Genomic DNA, 27,106 nt, shown 5'->3' with positions numbered 1-27,106 from the left:
TTTATGATCCTGAAGTTAACAGACAATAATTTTTGGATTTTTTTTTACAACAAATCAATGACGAAAAAAAATAAAACTAAAAATATGCACATGTAGAAAATTTAACAAACTGTAGGTGCAATTTTTTTTATAATTTATTGTTTAAAAAATAATCCAAAAATAATTGGACGTCGGCTAACTTCAGGATCGTGGCTAATTTCAGTATCATATAATATCACATGAAAAAAAACAAATCCAAAATATCATATAAGAAAATATCTCACGTCTAATTATCATTTATCAGAATATCATACACCCGAATTTCACAGCGTAATAATATTACGCGTATAAAAAAAAAACCATAAAAATCGTTTACATACAGATATTCGATGCCTATATAGTAAGTATATTTTATGTCAATAAATATAATATTTTTTCAATTGCACTGAAAAAAATTTTTGGACTCGGTGTAGTGTAAATGACTCGGTGTAAAAATCACACCAAACATTGTGTTAAATTTAGGCAGTGTGAATTAAAAACTTTTACATCATCAAGCGTGTAAATGTGTAATTTATCACTAGTGTGAAATTTCGAAAAAATCAATTTTTTTTGCATATTTCGATACCCTCGCAGATTTGAATCACGGTGGAAACACCGTGGAAGTGTAAACACCGTGGATCCACCGTGGTTACACGGTGCACGGAAAAAAAATTCGACGAAAAATTCCAATATTACTATCGTAATCCTGGACTATATTATCTGTAACATTCAAATATATGATACGAAAATTTACAGTTTTTAAAAGATTTTTTACTATTCACTATCGTAATTTCATTAAGAGTTTATTGTAATCAATTCAATAAGAAATATTACAATGTTACTATCGTAAATAGTAAAAGAATAAAAAATAAGATTTAATTATACTATTTATTCTTTTATTCTTCCTTTTAATTTACAGTGCTGCCTCTATGTTTTTACAATACAAGCTACAAAAATTACGATAGTTGGATTGTAAATTTTCTGAAATGGTATAGTATATGCCATCTGAAGCGTTTACGTATGAAAGACAAGTGTTGTCACAAACCATGATGTGATGCTTGTATGAGTGTATATATATATATATAAATACAAATGATGACATCTACTTTGTCTGTATTATTTGTGGTTCAACTATATATATTTATAAATCAGTTCATCTTTATCCACAGTGTAGTGCAGAAATAGAGGTTATTATTCATGACGTTTTTCGGACAATTGTAAATAAGAAATTTAAAATAAAAACTGTACTTTCGTCATTACAAACCTACATAGATTGTGGAATATAATAATTTGGTGGTGTAAGTATAATTATTATTATTCAATTTTTATTAAACTTAATATTCTGTGGGTATATCGTATGATCCTGAAGTTGGCAGATAATTAGTAATTTTCGGATTTTTTTTTTCACCAAAGAAATTACAAAAAAAAAAAAAACTAAAAAAATACACATGTAGAAAATTTAAAAAACTATGGGTGCAATTTTTTTAAATATTTTTTTTTTAATTATTTATCGTCTAAAAAAAAATCCAAAAATTATTAGATATCTGCTAACTTCAGTATCATGTATATCGTTCGTTTTAAAATCATTTATCTGGACAAGAAGTTTATTTTTATAAACAATTTAGTAGTATTTTGTGGTCATAGGATAAATGATTCTAAATGAATGAAAATTTATTTTTTCTAATAAATTCAATTCTCCTAATTTTGTTACAGGATAATCTTCATTTGTCGACAATGAATAATTTTACCCGGCTTTGCGAGAGGTAAAACATTTCAATAACCTCAAATTATGGACATTCAACATTTCTTTATGATACTGAAGTTAGCAGACGCCTCATAATTTTTGGATTTTTTTAAAAATGATAAATTATAGAAAAAAAGTATTCGAAAAAATTGCACCTATGGTTTTTTTAATTTTCTACATGTGCGTATTTTGAATACAAATAAATGAGTTATTTATTCATAAATTTTATATATACCAAAAAAATATGTTTGAAAAAATATTAAATAAATGTTTTATTATTACTACTTCAACATGTTTTATTTTTATTTCGAGATTGTATTTTCCTTCTCAATTTAACTGTTAAAAAAAAAAAAAAAATTCCAAATGATAAATTTTTCTTTTTTATTAATTATACACGGAAAGAACAAGATAGTTCTGGCAAACATGCCAGATTATTCTCAGATACATCTGAGTGAAAAAAAAATTTCAGATGCTTGTGAGGTCTATCCAGATAGAACTGAGATGAATGTAGATTATATTGAAATCTATCTCAGATTTACCTCAGATGCATCTTGGATTATTTATTGTTAGATACTTCTGGCGACTATCCGAAATAGTTCCCAGAAACATCTGCATTGGTTCAGTATCTATCCGAGATTATTCTCAAGTAAATCTCCGATACTTTTTGGCTAGCGCATGCGCGTTGAACGTAGTCATTTATTTTTTTTTTTTGTATTTTATTTATTCTTCATTATATTTGTTTATTTATAATATATATCCAATATTATATTTTAAATAAATATTATGTATAATAAATATATATTATATTTATTATAATTAAACCAATAAAACGTCTATTGAAAGAGACAAAGCTTTGAAAATAAAATTTTTAACTGCGAGTAATTGTTAAAATTGCAAATTATTTATTTATTTATCTAATTATAAGTAATTACATAAGTTTTATATCGTTAATATATATATAATATATTATAAAATAAATAAATAATTTGCAATTTTAACAATTACTCGAAGTTAAAAATTTTATTTTCAAAGCTTTGTCTCTTTCAATAGACGTTTTATTGGTTTAATTATAATAAATATAATATATATTTATTATACATAATATTTATTTAAAATATAATATTGGATATATATTATAAATAAACAAATATAATGAAGAATAAATAAAATACAAAAAAAAAAAATAAATGACTACGTTCAACGCGCATGCGCTAGCCAAAAAGTATCGGAGATTTACTTGAGAATAATCTCGGATAGATACTGAACCAATGCAGATGTTTCTGGGAACTATTTCGGATAGTCGCCAGAAGTATCTAACAATAAATAATCCAAGATGCATCTGAGGTAAATCTGAGATAGATTTCAATATAATCTACATTCATCTCAGTTCTATCTGGATAGACCTCACAAGCATCTGAAATTTTTTTTTCACTCAGATGTATCTGAGAATAATCTGGCATGTTTGCCAGAACTATCTTGTTCTTTCCGTGTAAGTTCTACTTTTTTAAGAAAATATATTTTACTCCATTGACTTCTAATTATTATTTTATATTTAAAGAAATTCTACATTACCGACTCATTCATTTTACGATAGTTGTATTAGAATTTATGTTAACACAACTTGTATAATTTACTCTATAGTATCTGATTTTTTCTTTCTGGTAGTAGTATAAATTATAAAATAAAAATTACGATAGTCTATTGTAAAAATTATTATTGAAAACTTATAGTCCAGCGTTACAATACTATATAATGAAAATTACGATAGTTAAATCGTAAAAAATCCGTGAATTTTTTTTCCGTGTGGGTTTGTTCCATTTTACCACCGGGTATACACAGTGTATCCACTGTGATTACGCGGTGTACCCACCGTGATTCCACGGCGGCTTTGTGCTATTTCACCACCGTGGTTCCACGGTGTATCCACCGGGTAATCACAGTGAAAACGACGTGTATACACGGTGGCAAAGCCACCGTGGAATCACGGTGGATACACCGCGTAATCACAGTGGTACAATGAAACAAACCCACTGTGTTTCCACCGTGATTCAAATCTGCGAGGGTAGTCTATATCTTGAAAAATATCATACCAAAATTTTCAGTGTATGTCTCGAATAGTTTTTTTGAGTTACATCAGAAGAGCAGCCGTTTATTGGTTCTCAAAAATACATTTTTCAAAACTGCTGCAGTTATAACTCGAAGACAAATCATCCGATCGATTTGATTCGAATTGCAGCTTCTTTTATATATGTTTCTACGTACCATGAACCTCTAGTTTTCCGATCGAATCAAAAATGTAATTTTGGCAGGCCAAAAATCGTCAAATTTTCGCGCGAAATTTGAAATTTATTTTAAAAACTCCGCCATTTTGTTAAATTTCAATTTTTTTCTTAGCCCGAGGGTCATGGTAAGGGAATACCTTCTAATTTAATAATCTTTTTGGTCCTTCAGACCGGGATTTCCGTTTAAAAGTCAAATGTTCAAAATACTATTTAACATTTAAATGAAATTAATATCCCTTATTAAAAGAAGTGATTTAAAACGATTTGTAATGTTAAATGCCTATAGGAAGGGCGATTTGAAAGTATTCAAAGTATTCAAAACTATCTGAAAATTTTTTTTTCTAATCACTTTAAATCGCTTCTTTTAATAAGGGATAGTTATTGATCAAGTAGTTAAAAATGTTCAATGATCACACAGTGTTAAAATTACACCGAGAATTTTTACACCGTTATTTCACACTACACGGCCATGTAAAATTCTCAGGGGTAATTTTTACACCAAATTTTTTTACAGTGTGATATTAAAACATTGCGATATTTGAGCAAGTGATAATTAGAAGTGCGATAATTTATTGTACAGTATTTTGGCATGTGATATTGTGACTGTGATATTTTGTTGTGTGATATTTAGACATGTAACCTTATATATGTATATTTATGCATGTTATTCAATACAATATTAAAGGTAGCTAATTATCTTACCACGTTCAGTAGGATCGATACGCCAACTCTTGTCGTCCTTCACGTAATTGATACCAATGTTACCATCGCCACTGACCATACTGGCTAGCGAAGGTACTTTTGGTGTTGCTACTGGTATTGCGGTGCGTTTCTTACGAGTACGTTTATAACTTGAGGGTTTTTTATTCGTCTTACTGAGGGCGTCCGCCCGCTGACGCTCCAATGAACTCCATTCTGAATCTGAATCACTGTATGCTGTTGACAAACAATCATTTTTCATATATATTTACATATATGTTAACATGTATTTAAAGTAAAGGTTTAAAATCCGTTTATCATATGGTTCTTTGTACCCGGTTTTTATTCTTTAGATCCTAAAAATGTAAGATAAAAAAATCTATCTGTGAACTCGAAAAGCTCAAAGACAGCGGGAAGTTTTAGGGCTGGCCCGTTGACGCAGGGTCAACCTTTCCAGATTTTTAGTCTCATTTTATTGAAATAAAGTTAAAAAAAAGTCCAAGATAAACATAATTTTTTTTAAGCTCCATATTAATTCAAAAATTATTTTTTTAATTTATTTGAAAGCTCAATATTTTAATTTCAATTCTTTTTTTCTTTTACATTTTTTCAAGTCAATTTCTCGAAGTTTTATTTAATGATTAAGTTAATTTTTAAAAAATTATACAAAGAATCGTTCAGTTTAAAACTAAAATTTTGAGCTTTCAAATTCTACTTATGGATTCGAATTTAATTACAGTCGACTACCCGTTATAAGCCTGTTTTATTTTCTATCATTTTAAACGTCATATTTTCATTTTGTTACATACGCGACTATCCCGATTTTCCTGCTGCTTATAGCACTAAAATAAATACTTATCTTTTTACACTAATAATAATTATAATGCAAAAAATTATAATGATAACGGTATTGATTACAGTAATAATAAAAATAATAATTTTGTTGATGAACTTAATGCTCAATAAAACTTTTAAATTGTAACAGAAGCTTTGAATATAATTCATGATTACAATTATAAACAATAAATTATATTTTACTTGATAATGACGAGCAACCTGCAGTCATTACGTGACTGCCCAAATATCACTACTAAATTTATAAAATACGCAGAAAAAACGGATTTCTCGCCGCAAAAAATTTTAATTTGCACCAAGAAATTTTATGCATTATCAATTAAATACAAAAATTGTCTTGGGGCGAGAAAAGATTTTTTTGGTCAAGAAATAATTCCTTGCACCAAGGAATTTTTTCTAGTTCTAAATAAATTTTTGTTTTCAATTCACTGTGCAAAAAATTTCTTAGGGTAAGTAAAAATTTTCTTTAGGCGAGTAAAGATTTTTCGTGTCAATGAATCCTTTTTTTTTCTGTGCACACTTTTTTGGCTTTGAGAAGCTTCCTAAAACCAAAAGAGAGTATAAAAAATCTGTCATATTGGAATAAGTAACGCGATATAAATAATATAGCTATATATTCAGTGACATTCGGTCATATTTAGTGACGGAATAATTAAAGTATTAATTTATGCCAAGAAAATAAATACGATCGTCTCTTTTCCCGCGTAATTTAAATGTAATTCGAATGATATAGATAAATCTATTTATCTCAATAAAACTTTTAAATTGTAACAGAAGCTTTGAATATAATTAATGATTACAATTATGAACAATAAATTATATTTTACTTAATAATGATTAAATTATTCTCCGCGAAACATGGATAGTAAATTTTCATCATTAATTTGTCTATTTTTTCCTATTCTTAGTTTATAATTTTGATAATTTTAACGGAGGCTTATAACGGGCTCTCTAATACTAAACTCCTTAGAGTGGTTAAATCGGGGAAGTTGTTCGGACTCAGTAACTCCCGATTGAGGGAAAGAGGCTTATGACGGGTAGTCGACTCTATTACGATTATTTAAAATTTTGTTTTTTTCTTTTAAAACTGTAACTTTGTAAAAAAAATTCTAGACTTGATGTAAACTAATGTTACAGCAATTGTAACTTTAAAGAAATAATAATTAAACCAAATAAACTATCAACAATTCTATAAATTGATTAACTTTGTAAATAAAAAAAACTTACATGGTTGACCCTTCTCACGTCTATGCCGTAATTTAGATTTATTATTCGAAATAGAATCCTGTACAAGAGCGTACGCATACTCTCCGTCGTAAGTCGGATAAAGATTATTCACAACGTCTTTGGGATGAGCGTACTCAAGATCTACAAGTTCCGGAGTCGCTAGTGGCGCATGGCCCATCATTTTCGAACCATGCTCTATTTTTTCTCCAACACTCATACGTGCTATCGCATCCGTCACGTTAGAAAAGTCTTTTAAATTTATTTTACCCGGTTGTTTTAATGTTTGACTGTTGCCTTTGGGTCGTGACTTTGTTTGCGAGATGTTTCTACGGCCTGTAGTAAATGCTCGATGCGAGTACGTGTTCGATACTCCGTCATGATGCATATTGAATGTATCTTTCACCCATCCTGTTTTAAAATAAATTAACACATAAATAAGTTAATAAAAAAATATTTAGATAAATAAACTACTCAGTTTTTTTTTCAATAGTAACTGTCATAGATCTAAATTATTAACAAAATTAAATCCAATTAGATCTAAGCTACAATTATTTTTCTCGGGTGAATAGACTGTAAAAACTCGGGAGTGATTTCGGAGTGATCTGGATTTTATTTTAATCCGCATTCACTCCGATTCGGAGTTTTGATTTTAAAATAAACTCCCCTTCAAAGTAAATTTCACTCCGAGGGGATTAAATAAATACAGTAGGACCTCTTTATAAGACTATTAATTTCTCTCTCAAACTATCGCGATACCTGGTTTATAAAAAAGACAATAAATAGTCTTATAATGAGGTCCGTAGTCATCTGCTCCGCATTAATTCCGGATTTAATCTGCATTCGGTCCGCAAATTTTTTACAGTATAAGTTAAAAAATTAGGACGAATTATCTAAAAATTCTCGAGAAATTGAATTAGAAAATTTTTGAAAATACGGTACTAATTTTTTTCCAAAAATTTCACTAACTTTTTATAATTATAATTTATTAAAATGAATATTGATGATTTTTAAAATATCTATGAGCTAAAATATTTATATCATTTAAAATTCATTGACTTTTGGAAAAAAAAAATGTAAATTTAAATGAAAGAAAATAAAATAAATTGTGATTTTAAATATTTATGAATTTATGAGTTAAAAATTAAAATTAATGTGAAAATAAATTTATATTCTATAGTTCTTAATGATTTGACTTTGTTAAAAATTTTGAATGAATGGAAGTAACAATATAGGAGTAATAAATAGAAGTAAGAGAAACAAACCTGTTAATTTATTAGCGAAATCACCGCCTTTAAGTAGTTCTCGTTCTCTTTCTTCGCGATGAAAATCAACTTGACTATAAATATCACTATCATCGCTGGGTGTGGCACGATGATCATTAAATTGTTCATTTAATACTGTATCACCCAGTTCACCATCAGGCGTCAATTGCTCGTACGACTCCGATCCACTTCTGAAAGTTACAGACATACTGTTTTTCATTAGATTTTTAATTTACAAATAATTAATTACTATATACTACCATTACAACTAAATAATCATGAACTTAAATAGCTAATGCAATTTTTAGACTCAAATTTTTTCAAAGTTTTTAAATTTTAAGACCATTCCCAGTGCCTCCCATTTTTAAAAAATATTAAATGGCCTTATTTAAATTTCGATAATTAATTTAAAAAAAAATTAAAGTTAATTGAAAAAAAGGATACGCAGTTACAATTTCACCGAGACAGATTTTTAAAAAAATTATTTACAGTTGATATCAATTAGGAATTAAACGAAATTTGGAAAATAAATTGCAGTAAAATCTTCATGTCAACAATAAGATTTTTAAGACATATCAGATACCGAAACAGCAAGAAGGGAATCCTGCTGGACATCAAGCCTACGAGTGTACTGACATCAAGACATCAAGTCTACGAGTATACTGAACTATCTTCCTTAGCTGATAGGAGAAAATATCTGACATTGTGCTGTGGGTTTAATATTATTAATAGGCATCTTGATGCCTCAGAGCTGCTTGGTATGTTGGATTTTGCTGTGCCAAATAAACTTGAAATCTAATAGAAAAATGGAGATTCCTATAGTAAGATCGCGTTTTTCGACACGCTCTCCACTATATAGAATTTCCAAAATTATCAATGAAGATGCCACAGAAGTTGATTTTTTTGGAGCATCATCGGACAGTTGTAAGGAGAAAGCTAGAAGGGCAATTCTAAACTGAGTATTCTGGTTATGATTTATGATTTTTTGTTTTTGTTTTTGATTATTATTGTTGTTAAAGTTACGCTGATGATTGATTAATTATTCACACATTATATTATATTATATTTGTTATTACTATATATAACTGTCGAGGGGCGTTAAATGAATAAATAAATAATTTGGAACCTCAAATTTTTTAGCGTAAAATTTATTTACAAAGTTTCGATTTAATATCAATTGTAAATATTTTTTTTAATCTATATCTCGTCGAAACTGTAACTGCGATGTCGTTTTTTCAATTAATGCTTAACTTTTTTTGAAATTAATTAACGAAATTTTAATACGGTCATTACGATTGAGTCATTGATTTAAAAAGTAGGGGGACACTGTCTGAGAATGCCGTTAATAACCATAATATCCATAGGGTAGAAATAGCGGTACTATTTGTGGTCACTTAAGGGCCAGTTTTGGATACTTTGAAAATTTAAATAAATTAATTATCAAAAATATATGGCGCTCATTAGTACATAAATACAATAGAATCTTATCATCTTATTTTCATTAATTAACAATTTCAGTAAATTTTTTACTATGATTCAAACAGAATTAAATCTTCAATAAAAAAAAATAATAAACACATCAATTAAAATAACTAATAAATAAAATTATATATAGATGCCTTACCCATCGTCTGGTGTTTGTAGATGATAACTTTCGTGTCTTGGTGGTGGCATTGGATGTAATGCTGAGTATTCTAAGGTGCCTTCACCGCTGTCATTTAAATTACCAGGTTCTTCCATATGAAAAGCCTGCTCGATTTCAGGTTTCTTCTCCCAAACTTCTTTGAAAAATGGCGTGTAGAATGCCGCTGCAATAAATAAACAAATAAATCAATTAATAAAAAATAATTTACATAAATACAACAAAGTACTGAATTAAATATTAATTGTTATTACTTTTTTGTTGACAACTAGACGCTGATGTCATAAAGTGAGCTTGAAGTCGGTCTGCGGTAGCATTTCCTTCGGTGATAAGCATGTGAGATAGATCATTGCTGAAGAAAGCGTTAGCTCCTCCGGTATCCGTTACTGCCATTATTTGAATCGGTAAATTTGGAATATTCATTGAAAATGCGCTGTAATAAATATTATTTGAATTATTAATCATTTTCCCTACTATTTAATTAAATAAAATGTCGAGTATCAAAAACAGGCACAAACACTTTGTGCAAATAATTTATAAATAACTATTCAATTTGTTAATCGTAAAATTTAATATTTATGACCGATTTGGATACTAAAGGAGTCGTTCATAAAATACGTTCATACTCATGAAGGGGGGGGGGGGGGGGTCAGAGGTCTAAAAAACGTAACGTTCGCAGCTCATCAAACTATTGTACAAATTTTTCTCGTTATAAGACTATTTGCTGTCTTTTTTTATAAACCCGGTATCGCGATAGTTTAAGAGATAAACTAATAGTCTTATAACGAGGTCCTACTGTATATAGAAATTTTTGTACTATTAATTGCAATAAATATATCATTTACGGGAGGGGTGGTCATTATTTGTGACGCAATATTGATAGGAGATTGTCGATGTACCTGAAGAACGGAACGCTTTTTGCGCAACGGAAATGAAGAATTTATGTAATTTGACTGTTTAAGCGGTAGTTAGGATCAGCCTGCAATTTTCAGCTGACAGACTAGCGCGTATGTGAGACATTTCAAAAATTTAGATCCAGTAGATTTTTTACTTTTCGTTTCACGAAAAACGATCCGATCTTCAGGTACACGGGGGGTCGCAGAAAATGTGACATAACGTGGCGAAGGGAGGGGAGGTCTAAAACTGGAGGGGTAAAATTTTGCGTGACGTATTTTATGAACGGCCCCTTAACAAAAATATTAAAAATAAAATATACTTTAGAGTTGCTAATGAAGCTTTTCTTTTAGTTGAATAAACTAAAATAAATCCATGAACTAATTCATCGCGAAATGCATTAGCGCCATGAAAGCTTGATATAATGACTTCAACACGTCGCTTTGAGTCCCCAAGAAATGTTTCGAGTACAATTGATTTTTCACCGCTTAAAAAACAACACTGATGGCTTAGTAATGGCCCTAAGACATTCTCCACTGAATAGGGATCACCACAAAACATACACATTATTATTCTGTTAACAAAAAAAAATGAATATTAATAAGCTATTAATGAATAATTAATGAATGATAATGAGAGTTGATAACTGACCTGATATCGGGCTCTAAACATTCAATAACACTTTGGTAAATATTTAAAAAACCGGCACGATGATTAATCGACTGTATGAGCTGTTGAAGTGCCTCTTTAACTAATGAGTGGGGAAAACGCTTATCTGGCTCCAAATCTTCGACACAAACGTCAATGAACGGACACTGTAAACTGTCAGCTAAATTTTGTCCTTCTTCTCTAAGTCTCATTGACTCCATTTCGTCAATAGTTATGTCAGGTACAAACATTATTACTATTGGTAATCCCTGAAATGGTAATCGATCTTCTTGCTCTAAATTTGAGAGCAACGTTTTTTCTAATGACGACCGTATATATTCAAATGAATCTTCATTCGCGTAAATACAGAATGAACCTACAATTTAAATAATATATTATGATTATTATTTTTATATAACACAAATATATTTTAAATATTACGTTATCTATCTTTGACATTTTACAGATTATTTTTTCTTGGCCGTTATAAATTTTAAATGATACAGAGGTGACAGACATTAGACTACCCGGGTCATAATATCTAGCCTCAATAAGCCTCGATGAACCTCAAATGAACCTAGCCTCGACTGTGTAATTTAAATTCGATTATTATTATCTGAGGCTCAAAATGTTTTTTTTACTCAGTGAGGCTGGATTGAGGCTTGATATTATGACCCGGGTATTTTTCGATCACAAAAATATTTTTACAAATTTTTGACATCTCTTTTTATCAATTTTTATTTGGCTTGTTCATTTAAAAAAAAATTTTTGTAATGTCAATTATTTTCAGTATCGTAATTTTTAAAAATCATTATTTTATTTTTGTTTTTAGGGGAATTTTGGCCTTTCTGATCTACTCAATTGACAGAGAATTTTCTGGATTCTATTCTCTCGCATAAGTGATCAAATACGGAAACACAGCGACTGTTTCTATAATAATGACATCTTTGATAATGAGATTCTATTTTATTAATGTGTGGTATTGCAACGCGCACATAAAATAATGCGATATTAGCATTGTTAACCCACGTGTAATCGCTCATGCGAAAGAATAGAATCTAGAAAGTTCTCTGACAATTGAGTCGATCGGGAAAGCCGTAATTCCTCTCGTAACAAATATAAAAAAAAATCTGATCGATACTTTAAATTTATCATCAATTATTATCTATATTACTAAGAGAATAAGGAAAATTTTGTTCCAGGTATCATTAGAAAGGCCTTGACTAGGATTTTTGTCTTGTCATGGTTCAAACTCTTTTTTATTGCCAAGTATCGAGATAAATAAATTTATCTATATCATTCGAATTACATTTAAATTACGCGGAAAAAAAAGACGATCATATTTATTTTCTTTAAATAAATTAATATTTTAATTATTCTGTCACTGATTATCACTGAATATATGTAACTATTATATATATAATTAAGAGAAAATAAGAAAAATTTAGTCTATGCCATGTCTTCTATGATAATAAAAATTAAACAGATTTAATTGGGTATCAGTGAAAAAAAATATATTAGACGACTAATAAAAAAAAATTTGACCGTGTAGATTTTTTTTAAGAATCCCATGATTATATAATCATCGAAACCAATCAGTTTGCGAGTTAATGATGAGGTTTGTCTTATTAAAATTTCAATGATAATATAAATAAACAAAAGATTCTAGAGCTAATTTTAATAAACAATTAAATTCAAATGATATTTTATAAATTTGGTAATAATACTCGGGCAGTCACGTAGTGACTGTACGTTGCTCGTTATTATTTTTGTTTTAATGACTGATGTTATGGTTATTGTTTTTATTATTATCAAGTTACATAACGATATTACTCTTAAATTATTATACAAGTATAAATTAATGACTCACCGTGTGGCATAAAATCCGAGGTTGTAAATGAATTGTGGGGTAATCCAACGTCACCGTCAATAACTCGATAACCGAGTGTATATAACTGACAATCAATTTCCACTTCATCGTCATCTGTTTGTGTTTTTATTTCCTGAGCAAATTCACTTCCAAGTCCATTGCTACCAAGTATTACTAAATTTAATTGATTATTTTCGGATGTTAATTGCCATTGACTACTGTGGTTCCATGACGATGGTCTATTAATAAATTATTAATAATTAATTATAATTTATTATTACGTAAAAAAAATTACTTCAGAAATTTTTTTATCAAATACTCAATTAAAATTATTTTAATTATTTCCGGTTAATTAAATCTATTTTACATTAAAATTTAATTCCTTAAATATTTTAATGTCTTCTGGAAATAATTTTAATAATATTAATATTTTTTTTTCATTAATAAATAAAAATAAAATGATAAATATTGTATATTTATGGATTTTATTCGAGTAACTCTATTGAGAGGATAAAAATATGTAATGGATTATTAAAATAATATACCTGTGTGCTTTAGTACCGAGTATTCTTTCAATAAGAGCATCCATACAATTAGGAAATGCAGGACAATGTTCTCTAATTGGACAATGAACGAAACCAAGATGTTGAAAAAGCATCAATTTTCTATCTTGATCAAGTCTATCCAATGTCTTGTACCTTTTGAAATAGTAATAATAGAATACATTGTAATAAATAATAATAATAATAATAATAATAATAAAAGATTACCAGATTTAATGAAATCACAATGGAAATTACTGTAATTAAAATATGCAATTACCTAAAGTCATCTATTAAAGCATCAGTTATTTCCTTAATATCATCTTGCGTAATTGTGCCAGACGGAGCTATACTTTTGAAGTGATAAAATAAGTCCGCGTGTTCAAGTAAAAGTTCCTGGTAAAAATACAAAAAATTGAATACATAAAATATATTATTATTTATTGTTTAGCGATATTAACTTTTCGTCCGTCGAGGGACATCGTTAGTCGCGCGGTGAAAGAATCGCCGCAATGTTATATTAATTTTAGTGCCATGTTGCTACGTCGATTTCGAAGTCTCATTAATTTACATTTGATTATTTATTTTTTATTTTCATAGAAGATAAATATTTTCTATGAACTTTATTTGTCATTTTTACGACTAGACTCTATATTTTTAAACTGATTGAATCAGCTGAGAACGTTTTTTATAAATATGGCAACGGTGCATATAAATTTTACTTACGCGTAAGTGATCTCGAGAGATCAGTCGCATAGTGAGGAAATTGTCGCAATTTCACGATTTATTCGCATTAACATAAATTTAGAAAAAAAATAAGGCAACTTAAGTTATAGAAACTTTTTCTATCGAATAGTAAGACATAAGTACACAAATTGCTGAATCGGTTTAGGAAAGTAATTATTATTTGCACACCTCGAACGCGAAGCGGAGAAGTTGGGCTTTATAACGAACTTGTCAAGGTCACGCGATTCCCTCACATTGAAATGTATATATTATTTTTATATCACACTTGCATATTATAAAGAAAGAGGAAACACTAATGAGTAAGCCTGATCCTTTCATTAAGTTGCCCGATACGTATTATTATAAAAAAAAATTTATCGTGGACGTCACTTCGGCTCTCCAATTTCAAAACAAAGAAAGGGAAAACTTTTTCAAAATCGATTTTTAAAAATTTTTTTTCCATCTAAAAATCAATTCCATATCTGGTATACGTATAATATTTGAGTCTAGGTTACTAAAATAATATTTTTTTTGACTATTACTTTTTGAAAATTGCACAGAATCACCTACTAAAAAATGTTAAGAGACAATTTGCTAATTAGAACGTCGATGTTTCGAAAATTTTATTTTTGACAGTTACTGTGTTTTGAAATTGAGTAGCCGAGATATTCTGTGGTTCAAAAAAAGTCTGTGGCCCAAATATTGACACGAATTTAACACCGCTAAATTACACGACCCATACCGGTGTTATTTTATTTTAAAACTGTGCGATGTTAAATTGATCCCATTTTTAACACCGCTTTTTTTACAGTGTAGTACATATGCTCTGATTTATATCTTTTGGTTATGGATACCCAGCTTTCCTGGCGGCAGTTATATATTTTCCTAAATAACTCTTTTTTTTTCCGAGAATGCATCAAGATTTTCGGAAGCACTTAATAAGCACATAATTTTTACGCCATAAAAAAAAATAATAATTGCTTTGATTAAATGGAATTAAAAATTCTGGCAGTCCATCCGTTTTTTGTAAATTTTGCGAAAATCGTTTGTGCACCTAACTTGTTATTTGGGCATCTAAATAGTACCTAAAAAGCTCATAATTTTTACTTAATTTAAATTCAATTTGTATTGAGTTGGGTCAGCTAATTTTACAGACATCAAATATTTCAAGAACGACTTGACAAAATGACTTAATTTTCTTTCATTATCATCAAAATTATGCAAAGAAAATTCTTTTCGAAAATCACTACTGTAGCTCTCGTTTTTTTTATAATAAATAATTTCTATTAAAACAGGCATTTTTACATGCAAACAAACACACCCTGCAGCCATTTTTATTAGGAATGTTTTCCTTTCTTTCTCTTACTTTTTTTTATTGACTATTATTTTACTTCATACTTGCCATGGCAATTTCTATGCAAAAAACGCGGGTAATTAATTAAACGCTATCAGTTATTTAATATCTTTCCTATTAGGTAACTAAGAATCGACAGTATCGTTGTACGTATTTTTAAAAAATATTTCGTTTTAATTAAACAAATAAAACTTTTGTTTAGCTGAAAAATAAATACGTGGCTCAGTAATTAATAAAAGTAAATTGACTATTCAAAATATTGCGTGAGTATTTGAGGAGCACTTTTGGATTTTCCAATTTTTTTTCCTGAAATTATGATTTTAAAAAAAGCGGGAATTCCCTCATAGCGCGACAGACGAAAGGTTAATAAAAAAATATAAATATATAAATATTTTTCATACTTGGAAATTATGTTTCGCTCTCTCAATTATTTCTTTTTGATGCTGGTCATAAATTTCTTGACAATCATGATGAGAAAGCGCTTCGAAACATTCGCGACCCATGAACAGTACTCGCACTTCTGACAAATGTTTTCCAGGCGTTACGTACCCAGTTTCCTCTAGCAATTGCTTAAATTGCTTTTTCCATCTGATAAAAACATATAATATGTATACAAACGTAAATATGTATGTATATAAATAACATATATTAAATTTAAAATAACTTTTAAAGTAAATATCTAACAGTAAATAAACTAAAAGGTAAAATTAATTAACTTAACATGCAATTAGTAAAATAATGAATTAATGAGCAATTATTAAACTGACAAATTACCTCTTTGGAAGTCTGCACAAAGAAACGCCACCCAAAATAAAGCATAAGCATTATTATATATATATTTATTTATTATTATTATGGACAATTATTTATTAATTTAATTAATAAGTTTGTAAAATAATATAATTACTCTAATCGTCTTTGCTCTTGTTGCAGAGCGTTGATGTGATTCTTGAAGACTGTCTCAGCTTCTGGAGTTTCAAGAACTTCATATGGAATTTTAGTTGTATTATTTTCACCAAAGTCGTAATCAATCCACGATATATCTTCTGGACATTCATAGAAATGTTGATGAAAGTCTGGATGTTCTTTAATAAATTGTTGTACTGTTGACCATTCTCTATTAATTTTAATAATTATAATTCATTAACTCAATAAATAAATCAAGTTATCAATTTAAAAATAATTTATATCTATAAAATGATTGGTGTTTTTTTCGAACGCCTATCACGCAAAAACTACTGAATATTTTAATATTAAATTTGCACCATAAACTTCTGCGTATTTCAAAAAAGGTTTTTAGCTGTACATTATCATCATTTTGATGATAAAAACTATATTTTTTTCAAATTTGATTTCAATAAATTTTATTGATTGTCGATCGTTCTTTATTTTCAAATAAAACAAAAGAATATTATATATGGGGGATTTCGGGCCAAACCCAAGGAGCACACTTGCCTTTGTGACATCTATAAGATATCAGTTTTTAGGCTACTTTCTGACATATCGATAAGGCACGAATATATTGACAAAACGATCAGAAATTTATGTCACCGAAAAAATGTGTACTTAAAAGACTTAAGACAAGTGACGACAAAAAGTAAATTACAAATAGTGGTAAAATAAGTCATCTAAATGACTTTTTTCTGCCCTCCGGCCGGAAAGTGGTAACTTTCTGGCCGCTGCCCTGAACGAAGTTGCAACTTTCCGGCTTCGTCGAGCAGAAAAATAGTATACGCACCTTGGCCAGTAAAAAAAGAAAGCCTCAAACTACATGTTTGATGTTCGGCTTCGCCTCGGCCAACAATTACATGTGCTCTGCGACTTTTCTTATTTTACTGGCCTAGGTATGTAATATACTATTAATTGAAATAAGACAGGAAAAACAACACAACTCTTCTCTGTCTTCGGAACCAACATTCGCATGTCGTATTTATACCAAAAAAGGTGACTTTGGGACAAAAAAAAAATTGTCTTATGTTTTTAAAAGACATCTTTAAGACATCTTAAAGTTGTCTCTGTCCTATTTGGGAATGGACCACTTTGGAACGCGACTCCGTTCGATTTGGCTGAAAATTTTTTTCTTTTTTTTTACTGGATCAAAATCATTTTTCTGAATTTTGTCAAATTTTTTTTACTCAATAAAAAAAAATTATGAATTTAAGAAAAAAAGGTTTTTTTTCAATAAACAACTTTGTCAAAAATTGACGTATCAGGACGTTTTTTTTCAAAATTGTGATTTTCAAATGTAGTTTTTGAAGAAAGTTAGAAAAAAATTATTCAATTATTTTAAAAAAATTTTCCCATTAATATAAAGTACACATTTTATATTACATATTCTACATATTTTTTATTATTTCATTTTAATAGTATACTTTTTTCGGTGTACTTTCTATTTCAAGTGACATAATCACCTTTAAATCATTCAAAGATTTATCTATTGTTGACTTAAACGTGACGTTACTTATAAGATTGGTGTGTCAGAAAACTTTCATGTGATATTTGAAAAGATAATTTTGAGATTAACGTAAAAAATAACTTTTATTAATGAACTTCTGGATCGTCTTAATAACTTTCACATTATGTATAAGTTTTCAGTTTGAGGTGACATTTATGATAATTAAAAAGTATTTTAACAGATAGCTTTTAACTTTTCTCTATAAAATATCTTTTAAGGGCATTCTTAGACAGACCACCCACCTTTTTAAAATATTCAATGACCTTGAATTGTCATCACCGTATTAAAATTTCATTAATTAATTTCAAAAAAAGTTAAAGCATTAGTGGAAAACAGGACAACGCAGTTACAATTCTGTCTGGAGATAGAATTCTAAAGAAATTACTTGCAGTTGTTATCACTTAGGAATTAAACGAAACTTGGAAAGTAAATTTAAGCCTACAATATTTCAAAATTCGAATTATAAAATTGACATGAAGATTTTACTGAAATTTATTCAACAAATTTCGTTTAACTCGCAAAATTGTTCATTTTTCAATTAATGCTTTAATATTTATTTAATTAATTGATAAAATTTTGATACACTTATGACAGATGTGTCATTGAAAATTTTTAAAAAGTGGGGGGCACTGTCTGAGAATTACCTTGACTTTTTTTAAAATTAATTAATAAAATCCTAATACTTTTATAACTGTTGAAAATCATTGAATATTTAAAAAGGCCGCAGATTTCTCGGAATCTATTCATTATTGAACCGCTAAAAGTTTTGATAATAGTAAGCACATTAAAAATCTATGATATAAAGTTTGAATCATAATTGTTTTAATAAATTATCAAAATTTAAGTATTAACTTGAACGATGTGTGTGCCAAGTTTCATTTAGATAAAGTCATAGTAGTGTAATTTGAAGCTTTTTTTTAGCTACAAGATGCAATCAACGAAATTAACCTGCAACGTATCATTCAAAAGACATTGAAAGTTGAAGCCATAAAAAAATTTTTTCAAAAATTTTTTGTGATTAATCTATTTGAAAAAGTTGTCGAAATGGTCAGTTAAATAACGAAAGTGAAAGCTAACTACATGAGCTATCAGATACATTTAACAGAAATAAGTTATCGTTTTACATTCAAAAATTATTTGGAGAGAAATTGACAAAAAACGATTTTTTTTCATTTTGATTTCAAAAACTTTAAACACCCACAACTCGGCTGACCAATTTCAAAACACAGTAAGTGATAAATTTTTCGAAATCGGTTTTGTAGTATTTTTAGTTCCAGTGGAATCTTGTAAACATGATTCGATGCATATTTCAAAAATTTTATTTTTGTCAGTTACTGTGTTTTGAAATTGGGCAGCCGAACTTTTGAACTAACCAACCAATTTGGCTCATCTTCAAACTTGACCTAGATTTTTACCCAAAAAAAAAAATATGTTAAATTTCATTCAAATCCGTTTGGAATTGTAGACGCTACCGTGTCCACAAACCGGGTTATATACATACATTTTTTATCTAATAGTATTTTTGGAACCTACTCGATGAATTATGTTAGATTATGACAAAATTCTTTGAAAACTCAGCCATGAGGACAAATTCAATAGCCAGATTTCTATGAGAAATCTACTAAAAAAATCTACTAGAAAATGTCCTTAAATAAGTATGAGATGTGACTTCTAAACTAATCAACCGATTTTACTTATTTTCGAACTCCATCAAAGTATTCGCCCAAATAATTTATCAAATGTCATTACGATCCGTTAAAAATTGTGCGGCCGCTATTGTGATAACAAAGCGCGTATATATTTATAAACTTTCGTCGATGGTATTTTTCGACACAACCGACAAAATTGGACATTAGGGAAAAATTTTTCAAAAGTATCGTTATGAAACCGATTGCAACAGGCATATTTTTATGATAAATATAATTGAGCGGGATTCCCAAACAATATTGTCCGTTTTTCTCTCAAATGAAAGCTTTTATCACATTTACATACCAAGGATCGATGCATTACTTTATAATCTAGCGATCCTCGGTCTATATATTGAAAGTTTCTACACAGGAAAAAAAAATAATTGCAGTTTCAAATAATAATTTAAAGATTTTACTAAACTATTGAGCCCAAAGTAAATTTCAAACTGTAAAATTTATGACTGAAAATTTTATTTAATAAAATTATTAATGGAAACTAATTTTTTAAATGTTTTCAGTTTATTGTTTGAAGCGCTGCGTTAGTATACGAAACTTTATTATTTTTTCTTTTTCCGTGCATTTGTTGGGAGAAAAATTTAGACAAAGCCTCCATTTACTGTACAAGTACACCGAGGACAGTTTCGTTCTTCCACTCAAGTGCGAAAGAAAAAAAAGTGTAAGTTCCCTTTGAAAATATAAAAAAAATTGTTCATAATAATAAATATAATTATTAAACTCACTCATTAATAAGACTGGAAATATCTGGACAAATTTCATGAAGAATATCTGGCAACATATCTAAATAACCTTGTATTTTCTTAGCTATTTGTTCATCCTTTAATTTTTTAATATGTCGCCTGAATAGCCTTTGTGTAGCATCGATACCAAACAATTCAACAAAATTATTAAACTCTTTGTGCTGAGCAAGTTTTTTCGAAGCTTGTGACCATAGTGCGCGATAATCCGTAACATGGATACGTATTAATCTTTGTAGAGATTCTGTTGAAGCGTCTAATAATTCTTTTCTTAATCTAGCAGCTTCACTAAAAGGTATTATCTTACTTCTAACTTTAGTTTTATCAATAATTTGTGCCAAGACTAGAAATGCAGCATCAATATTTATATTTTCATGTGATGAAGTTTCGACAACTGAAATTGAACTCTTGTATTCTTTTCGTGATATCAATTTTTCAGCCTCTTTTACATATTGTTCGTTAGCGTCATCATTTTTAGTTGTCACTAATAAAACAGGTTTTTTAGTTTTTATTAAATTGTTCAATATGTTCGATACGATTTCAATTTGCTTTTCAATTGAACGATTTGGTACCACACTGACATCAAATACACATAAAAAACCATCGATATTTAATTTACCATCAGGTAATACTTTTTGTTCATACTCTTTTTCTATTCCTAATTGATTCTTACAAATGTACATTAATTTTTCAGCACTAGTTATTTTAGTAGCAGCGCATCGTTTTGCATATGGCTCCATTTTCCCGCCTTTGAATGGTTGAAATGATGCATCATCTATGAATTCTGATTGTTCAATTACTTGAAATTGATATTCAGTGCCGTCTTCAGCAACTTTTACTACTTCACCCCAGTATAAAAAGTGATCATTATTTACAACACGACCACTAAAGTCCGACTGTAAAATAATATTTTTTATTTATTAATAAACGTTTACTTGATTAAAAACTTTAAGAGATCACTAGATTTTAAATTTTATAAAGCGACTGAATGTATTCGTCTCTTTTCTGGGTAAACCTCATAGCTACTTTTTTTTCATAATTAAAATTATGAGTGAAAAAAATTCTTTAGTGCTGCTACTGCGTAAAACAAGCTTAAACTTTTAATAATTATAACGAATGTTCGAGAGACTTTTGAATTTTAATATTTCGATTAACGCACGTGTAACAGAATAGATGTTGTGAATGTACATGAAGATCGGAATGTTTTTCGTACAACGAAAAAAGAAATTTGATAGCAAGAAATCTACTAGATGACTAAATTTCAGGAATGTTTTGCAAATAGATGCTGGTATGACAGCCGAAAATCTAATGCCATCCCCAACTTCCGGGATTACCCTTTAAGGAGTCAAATTACGTAATTTTTTTTTCATTTTCGTTGCGCGAAAAACGTTCCGATCTTCAGGTACATTGTTTTGACCGATTTCTGAAAAAATTATAATTTTGCAGTTACGAGATTTACCCAAAAAAAGAACGATATTATTTTTTTCAAATACTATTTTTAATGAATTTAAATATTTTAGCTCTGATTTATCACCGTACAATAATTCATTTTTATTCTGTAATTATTTTTAGCTTACGTATTTATGTCAATAAAACGACAATTATTTCACGCGTTAAATTAAATTATTAATTAATTTTTTAAAAGTTTTCTTTACTGTGCTACTGAAAATAATTAAAAAAAAAATTTTTACTAATTAGAATTTGGAAACATTGACGAATCGATTGTGACATTGACAAAGAATTAATAAATTATTTAATCATATTACATGATCAAATATTGTCACAGTTATACTGCTGTTTTAAATTATTAATTATATTGAATGTAAACAAGTACATTACATTGTTTGAAAATACAAAGAGTTAGCTGCTATGTGTCATGATTAATCATGTCTTTCAATGAATATATTGATTAAAAGTTTTTAATTAAAATAATTGCTATGAACAAAAAAAACTTATTTATAAATGAGGCGTCAAGTTTTAAAATTACTCTACATAATCTGAAAAATTTTTAATTAATTTTTTTATAAATTTAAATTATAATTTTTGGGGTCATACTTTTTAAGAATTTACTACACAATACAACTAGAAATTAATTTTAAACGGATGATTACAAAATCAAACAAATCTAATCATTAATAAGTTAGAAATTTGCCCAAAATTTATATTCAAAGAATCCGGACATTTTTTTCTTTTTACTGTCTTTAAAAAATTGGTTTTTATTGACATCTACTTCCGGTTTCAAAACTAAACGTCTTAAATGTACAAAATCAATAAAAATTGAACTTATTCATATTAAGGACTTTCTCAGGCAATGCCCTTCCCCCAATTTTTTTAAAATATTCAAAACTTGAACTGTCATGACCGTATTAAAATCTTAGTAATTAATTAAAAAATAATTGAAGCATTAATTGAAAAAAGGACAACGCAGTTGCAATTTCGCCGAGATATAGATTTAAAAAAAAATTACTTAGTTATCAATTAGAAGTTGAACAAAATTTGGTAAATACACGGAGAAATTATTCCTGTCTGGAATGCTATGGTGTCATAGTAAAGCTGGACCATAGTGGCCACCTCACAGAATTTCAAATAACACACATGGAAAAATTACTATGGCCATAGTAAAATTTACAATGATTACAGTAATTTGTGATAGAGTCGTTGTAAATTTACTATGGCCAAAGTAATTTTTCCATGTATTTATTTAAATTTCTGCAGGTAGCCGACATGGTACGGCTTAACTATAACACCATAACATTTCTAACGAGAATTGCAGTTTTAAATACGAGAAAAGCCCCTCTACTTCGAAACTGTAAAAATTACATTATTTCTGAGGTGTATAGAAATTATTACAGTTTCATACAAGACTTTTATCAGACCTTAATAACAAACAGGTTTTCTTCAACTAAAAATACATTAGAAACTGTACAATTTGGTATCTACAATTGTGATTACTTTATTACAAGAAGTAATCTAAATTATTATAGTGCAAACTATAAATACTTAAAGTTTTTTTATACAAGGGTCCTGTTTTTGCACTAAAAACTGTAATTTTTCGTGTACCTGAAGATCGGAACGTTTTTCGTGTTACGAAAAAACAAAAATTGGAAAGTGAAAGATCTACTGGTTGACTAGATTTCTAAAATGTTTCGCATATAGATGCTGGTATGTCAGCCGAAAATCTTAAGCCAGCCCTCAGCCCAGTCAGTCAAATTACATAAATTTATTTTTCATTTTCGTTGCGCGAAAAACGTTCCGATCTTCAAGTACATAATTTTTCATTGTACAAAATTTGAAAATTCGAATTAAAAAATTAACATGAAGATTTTTCTGAAATTTGTTCAATAAATTTCATGTGACTCCCAATTGATAACAACTATAAATAATTTTTTTTTTTTAAATCTATATCTCGGCGAAATTGTAACCACGTTGTCCTGTTTTCAATTAATGCTTTCATTTTTTTAATTAATTGAAAAAAATTGAATACGGTTATAACAGTTCATGTTAATTGAATTTTTAAAAAGTGGGGAGAGGGTATTGTCGAGAATGTCCTTTACAAAAGAACAACTCAATTAATTATCAAACAATTTAAATAAAAAGTATTGATTTAAAACAACCTATATATTTATTTAATAGTAATAGTTATAAAAAAAAAAAAAATATTAATTACCTGTGACAAAACAGAAATATGATCAACACTGTAGTCATCGCTAAGTGATCTCATAAATCTGTTGCAAAGACATGACTTTCCGACTCCAACTTGTCCTTTGTCTTTTTCAGTCCCAGACAATCCAACAACCGCAATGTTAATACATTTAATATTATCACTTTTACGTGCCATGTTAAAACTCATTTATTACAGTTAATATTTATATATTTTTAGCTAAACTTAATTAGCTAACAGTTATTAATTTTAAAAATTATTATCACCCGCCACTTGCTTTAAATGTTAACTCTCTTAGACACAACGTGGCCTTCAATTTTATATTTTTTTCCACATCTTAATAATTATTTACGATTTAAACTTCCAGTATCGATAATTATCTTTGGTCGTTGTATTATTTATTTATACAATCTCTATATAAAAATTAAAAAAGTCCCCTTTGGCAACATTTTTGCCATTTTATTATTTAAATCACTATTTTACTTTTATTTTATTTATTATTAATATTATTATTATTAATAGACTTCATTTTAATTTGATGTTATCACTTAATCCACTCATTTATTTTTGTTCGTAACATCACATTAATATTATACTTTAAAAAAATTCGTTGCATTTGTAATTATTATCGATTTTATTTATTTTAATTAATATTTATTTAATTAATGGCTATTATTAAAAAGAGCGCGATTACACATTTACTATTATTATTATTTCTATTAACGTTATTATTGTTTTTTTTTTAAATATGAGCAATGTTATTCTGACAATGGCACTATATTAATTTACCTGAAATAAAATAATTTAATATTAGACTTTAAAAGTTCTCATTTGTGTTCGTACATACAACATATGTTTAATGGAAAATTTTAATTAAAACATTCCATGCATTTAGATCCTCATTGTTATTATTATATTTTAATATTAAATTATGTTAATGTTGATTTTGCAGTTTTTACAATAGAATTTTTTCTTTTACTTTATCCTGGGAAATAATTATTTCTACTGAGAACTTTGTAGATATAAATAATTAAAAGACAGAGATTTAAGTAGATCAAAGTCTAAAAAAAAATTTAAATTTTATGGTACAAAAAATAGAAAATTTGTAAATTATTTTACACGGTGACCACAGATTTTTGAAACTGAAATTCCGTGACTATTCCAGTTATTCCAGTCGAAAAATTAAAAAAATTCCGACCATATGTAGTAATATTAAATCATTGGAAATATTTATTTAATTTAAAATAAAATGCTAAAAGTCAGTTCAATAAATAATCAATCATTGCCGTTAAATGAAACTTTATTTTATTATTTGTCAATGTTCATAAGTTTATTTATTTATTAAATTAATAATTTTTCATTTTTTATTTAAAATCTATGTTTTTATATAACTTACTCTATAATAAAATATAAATAAATTTTTCATTTTCACTAGAATAAATTTCATAAATAAGAACGTTTTATAGAATATTAATAAAATATTAATCAAGTGCGCGAATAATAAATATAGTGAAACTTATTAGTTCAATACTTATGTATACTTTTAATGTTTTTAGTTTTGTAACTTGTCAACATGGATGTTAACAACTTGAAGATCCTCACGATTGGTTTCTACTAAGACTTTTTTTTTTCTAACAGCCTTTTTAATTTAACTGCTTCATTTATTCGCTATTGGAATCAATTTCTACTCATTTTTTTTCAAGACGGTATTACAATTGCATTCGTGCCGCGTCATTTTTTGAACAGTTTCGACAGAAAAAAAAATTTATTGAATTTTTTCAGTCAAAAGAAAAGAAAGTAAAAATTTTTCCAGCTTTGTGACAAAATTCCCTTATTTTTCCAGTATATTTATAATTCTCTGACATTTTCGGGTTTTTCAAAAATGTGGCCACCATGTTTATAGAAAAATTACAAGTTACCAAAGAAAAATTATTTTGAAATAAATAAAAATTTTCCAGTCCTTGATATGAATTTTCAAAAACGATATTTATATTTATCATTAATTAATCAAGAATACTTGAACAGTAAAACAATTAATCAGCAATGAAAATATTGTTTGATCTATAAGTGTTTTGATTGCTGATTAATTGTTTTGTTGTCCTACTCTTGATTAATGAATTATTTATACAGTTTTATGTGAATGTGACAAGGAATTTTTTTGATATTAATATTTGATGTGTATTTAAAAAGTATAAAAGTCTCAAGTGTCTGCTGCTTTTACTATTTTAATATTTATGATGCTGAAGTTAGTCGACGCCTGACAATCTTTGGATTTTTTTTAAAACGATAAATTAGAAAAAAATTGCACCTATAGTTGTTTTAATTTTCTATACGTGCATATTTTTAGTTTTTTTTCTTTTGTAATTGATTTGTTGAAAAAAAGAAAAAAAAATCCGAAAGTTGGTAATTGTCTACTAGCTTATGAGTGTGAATGAAGCAGATGTGAGACACATTTTGATCTACAAATAAACTAACTCAACAATTAAAAATGTAAAAAAAAACAAAATGCACATGCTGATTTTTAAATTCTATAAATGCGCATTCTTTTAATTTTATTCGATATCCATTTAATTCACATATTAATATTTTCTGTATCTAACAAAATTTATATCAATTTCTAAGAGCAAATTTAAAGAAAAATTTTTAATTATAGAAAATTATCGACATTTAAATAATTAGATTTCTATTGTTTGTTCCCAGAGTAATAAAAATAAAATCATTTAAATATTAAGTTAATTAATTATATTTGATCTTTTTCAGTAATTAAGAAATTAATTAAAATAT

The 27,106-nt window shown here is 27.9% G+C and overlaps 1 protein-coding gene and 1 long non-coding RNA gene across 6 annotated transcripts in view; one reads left to right on the top strand and one right to left on the bottom strand.

Annotated features, from left to right (window-relative positions):
• Positions 1–27,106, bottom strand: part of LOC130667124 (rho GTPase-activating protein 190) — a 35,474-nt gene that overhangs the window by 6,454 nt on the left and 1,914 nt on the right. For 2 of the 5 annotated variants that reach the window (XM_057468603.1, XM_057468607.1), the window contains exons 2-16: positions 24,329–25,111; positions 20,647–21,557; positions 16,671–16,880; positions 16,538–16,549; positions 16,165–16,351; positions 13,964–14,079; positions 13,687–13,839; positions 13,142–13,380; positions 11,275–11,647; positions 10,946–11,197; positions 9,984–10,162; positions 9,712–9,895; positions 8,088–8,296; positions 6,826–7,233; positions 4,747–4,980 (exon numbers count right to left, since the gene is read on the bottom strand). In XM_057468603.1, coding sequence (XP_057324586.1) covers positions 4,747–4,980; positions 6,826–7,233; positions 8,088–8,296; positions 9,712–9,895; positions 9,984–10,162; positions 10,946–11,197; positions 11,275–11,647; positions 13,142–13,380; positions 13,687–13,839; positions 13,964–14,079; positions 16,165–16,351; positions 16,538–16,549; positions 16,671–16,880; positions 20,647–21,557; positions 24,329–24,511 — 3,850 coding nt within the window. In that variant the 5' untranslated portion in view covers positions 24,512–25,111. The remainder of the gene's footprint in view (positions 1–4,746; positions 4,981–6,825; positions 7,234–8,087; positions 8,297–9,711; positions 9,896–9,983; positions 10,163–10,945; positions 11,198–11,274; positions 11,648–13,141; positions 13,381–13,686; positions 13,840–13,963; positions 14,080–16,164; positions 16,352–16,537; positions 16,550–16,670; positions 16,881–20,646; positions 21,558–24,328; positions 25,112–27,106) is intronic. The other 3 variants (XM_057468608.1, XM_057468606.1, XM_057468605.1) reach the window with 3 other exon arrangements.
• LOC130667125 (uncharacterized) lies at positions 739–2,052 on the top strand. The gene is made up of 2 exons (XR_008989806.1): positions 739–1,316; positions 1,732–2,052. It is a non-coding gene; the product is annotated as an uncharacterized LOC130667125 (long non-coding RNA).

The sequence above is a fragment of the Microplitis mediator genome, chromosome 4 (assembly GCF_029852145.1).
Source record: "Microplitis mediator isolate UGA2020A chromosome 4, iyMicMedi2.1, whole genome shotgun sequence".
Classification (NCBI taxonomy): Eukaryota; Metazoa; Arthropoda; class Insecta; order Hymenoptera; family Braconidae; genus Microplitis; species Microplitis mediator.
Note: the sequence above shows the minus strand (reverse complement) of the source record. Positions and strands in the feature narration are given on the sequence as shown.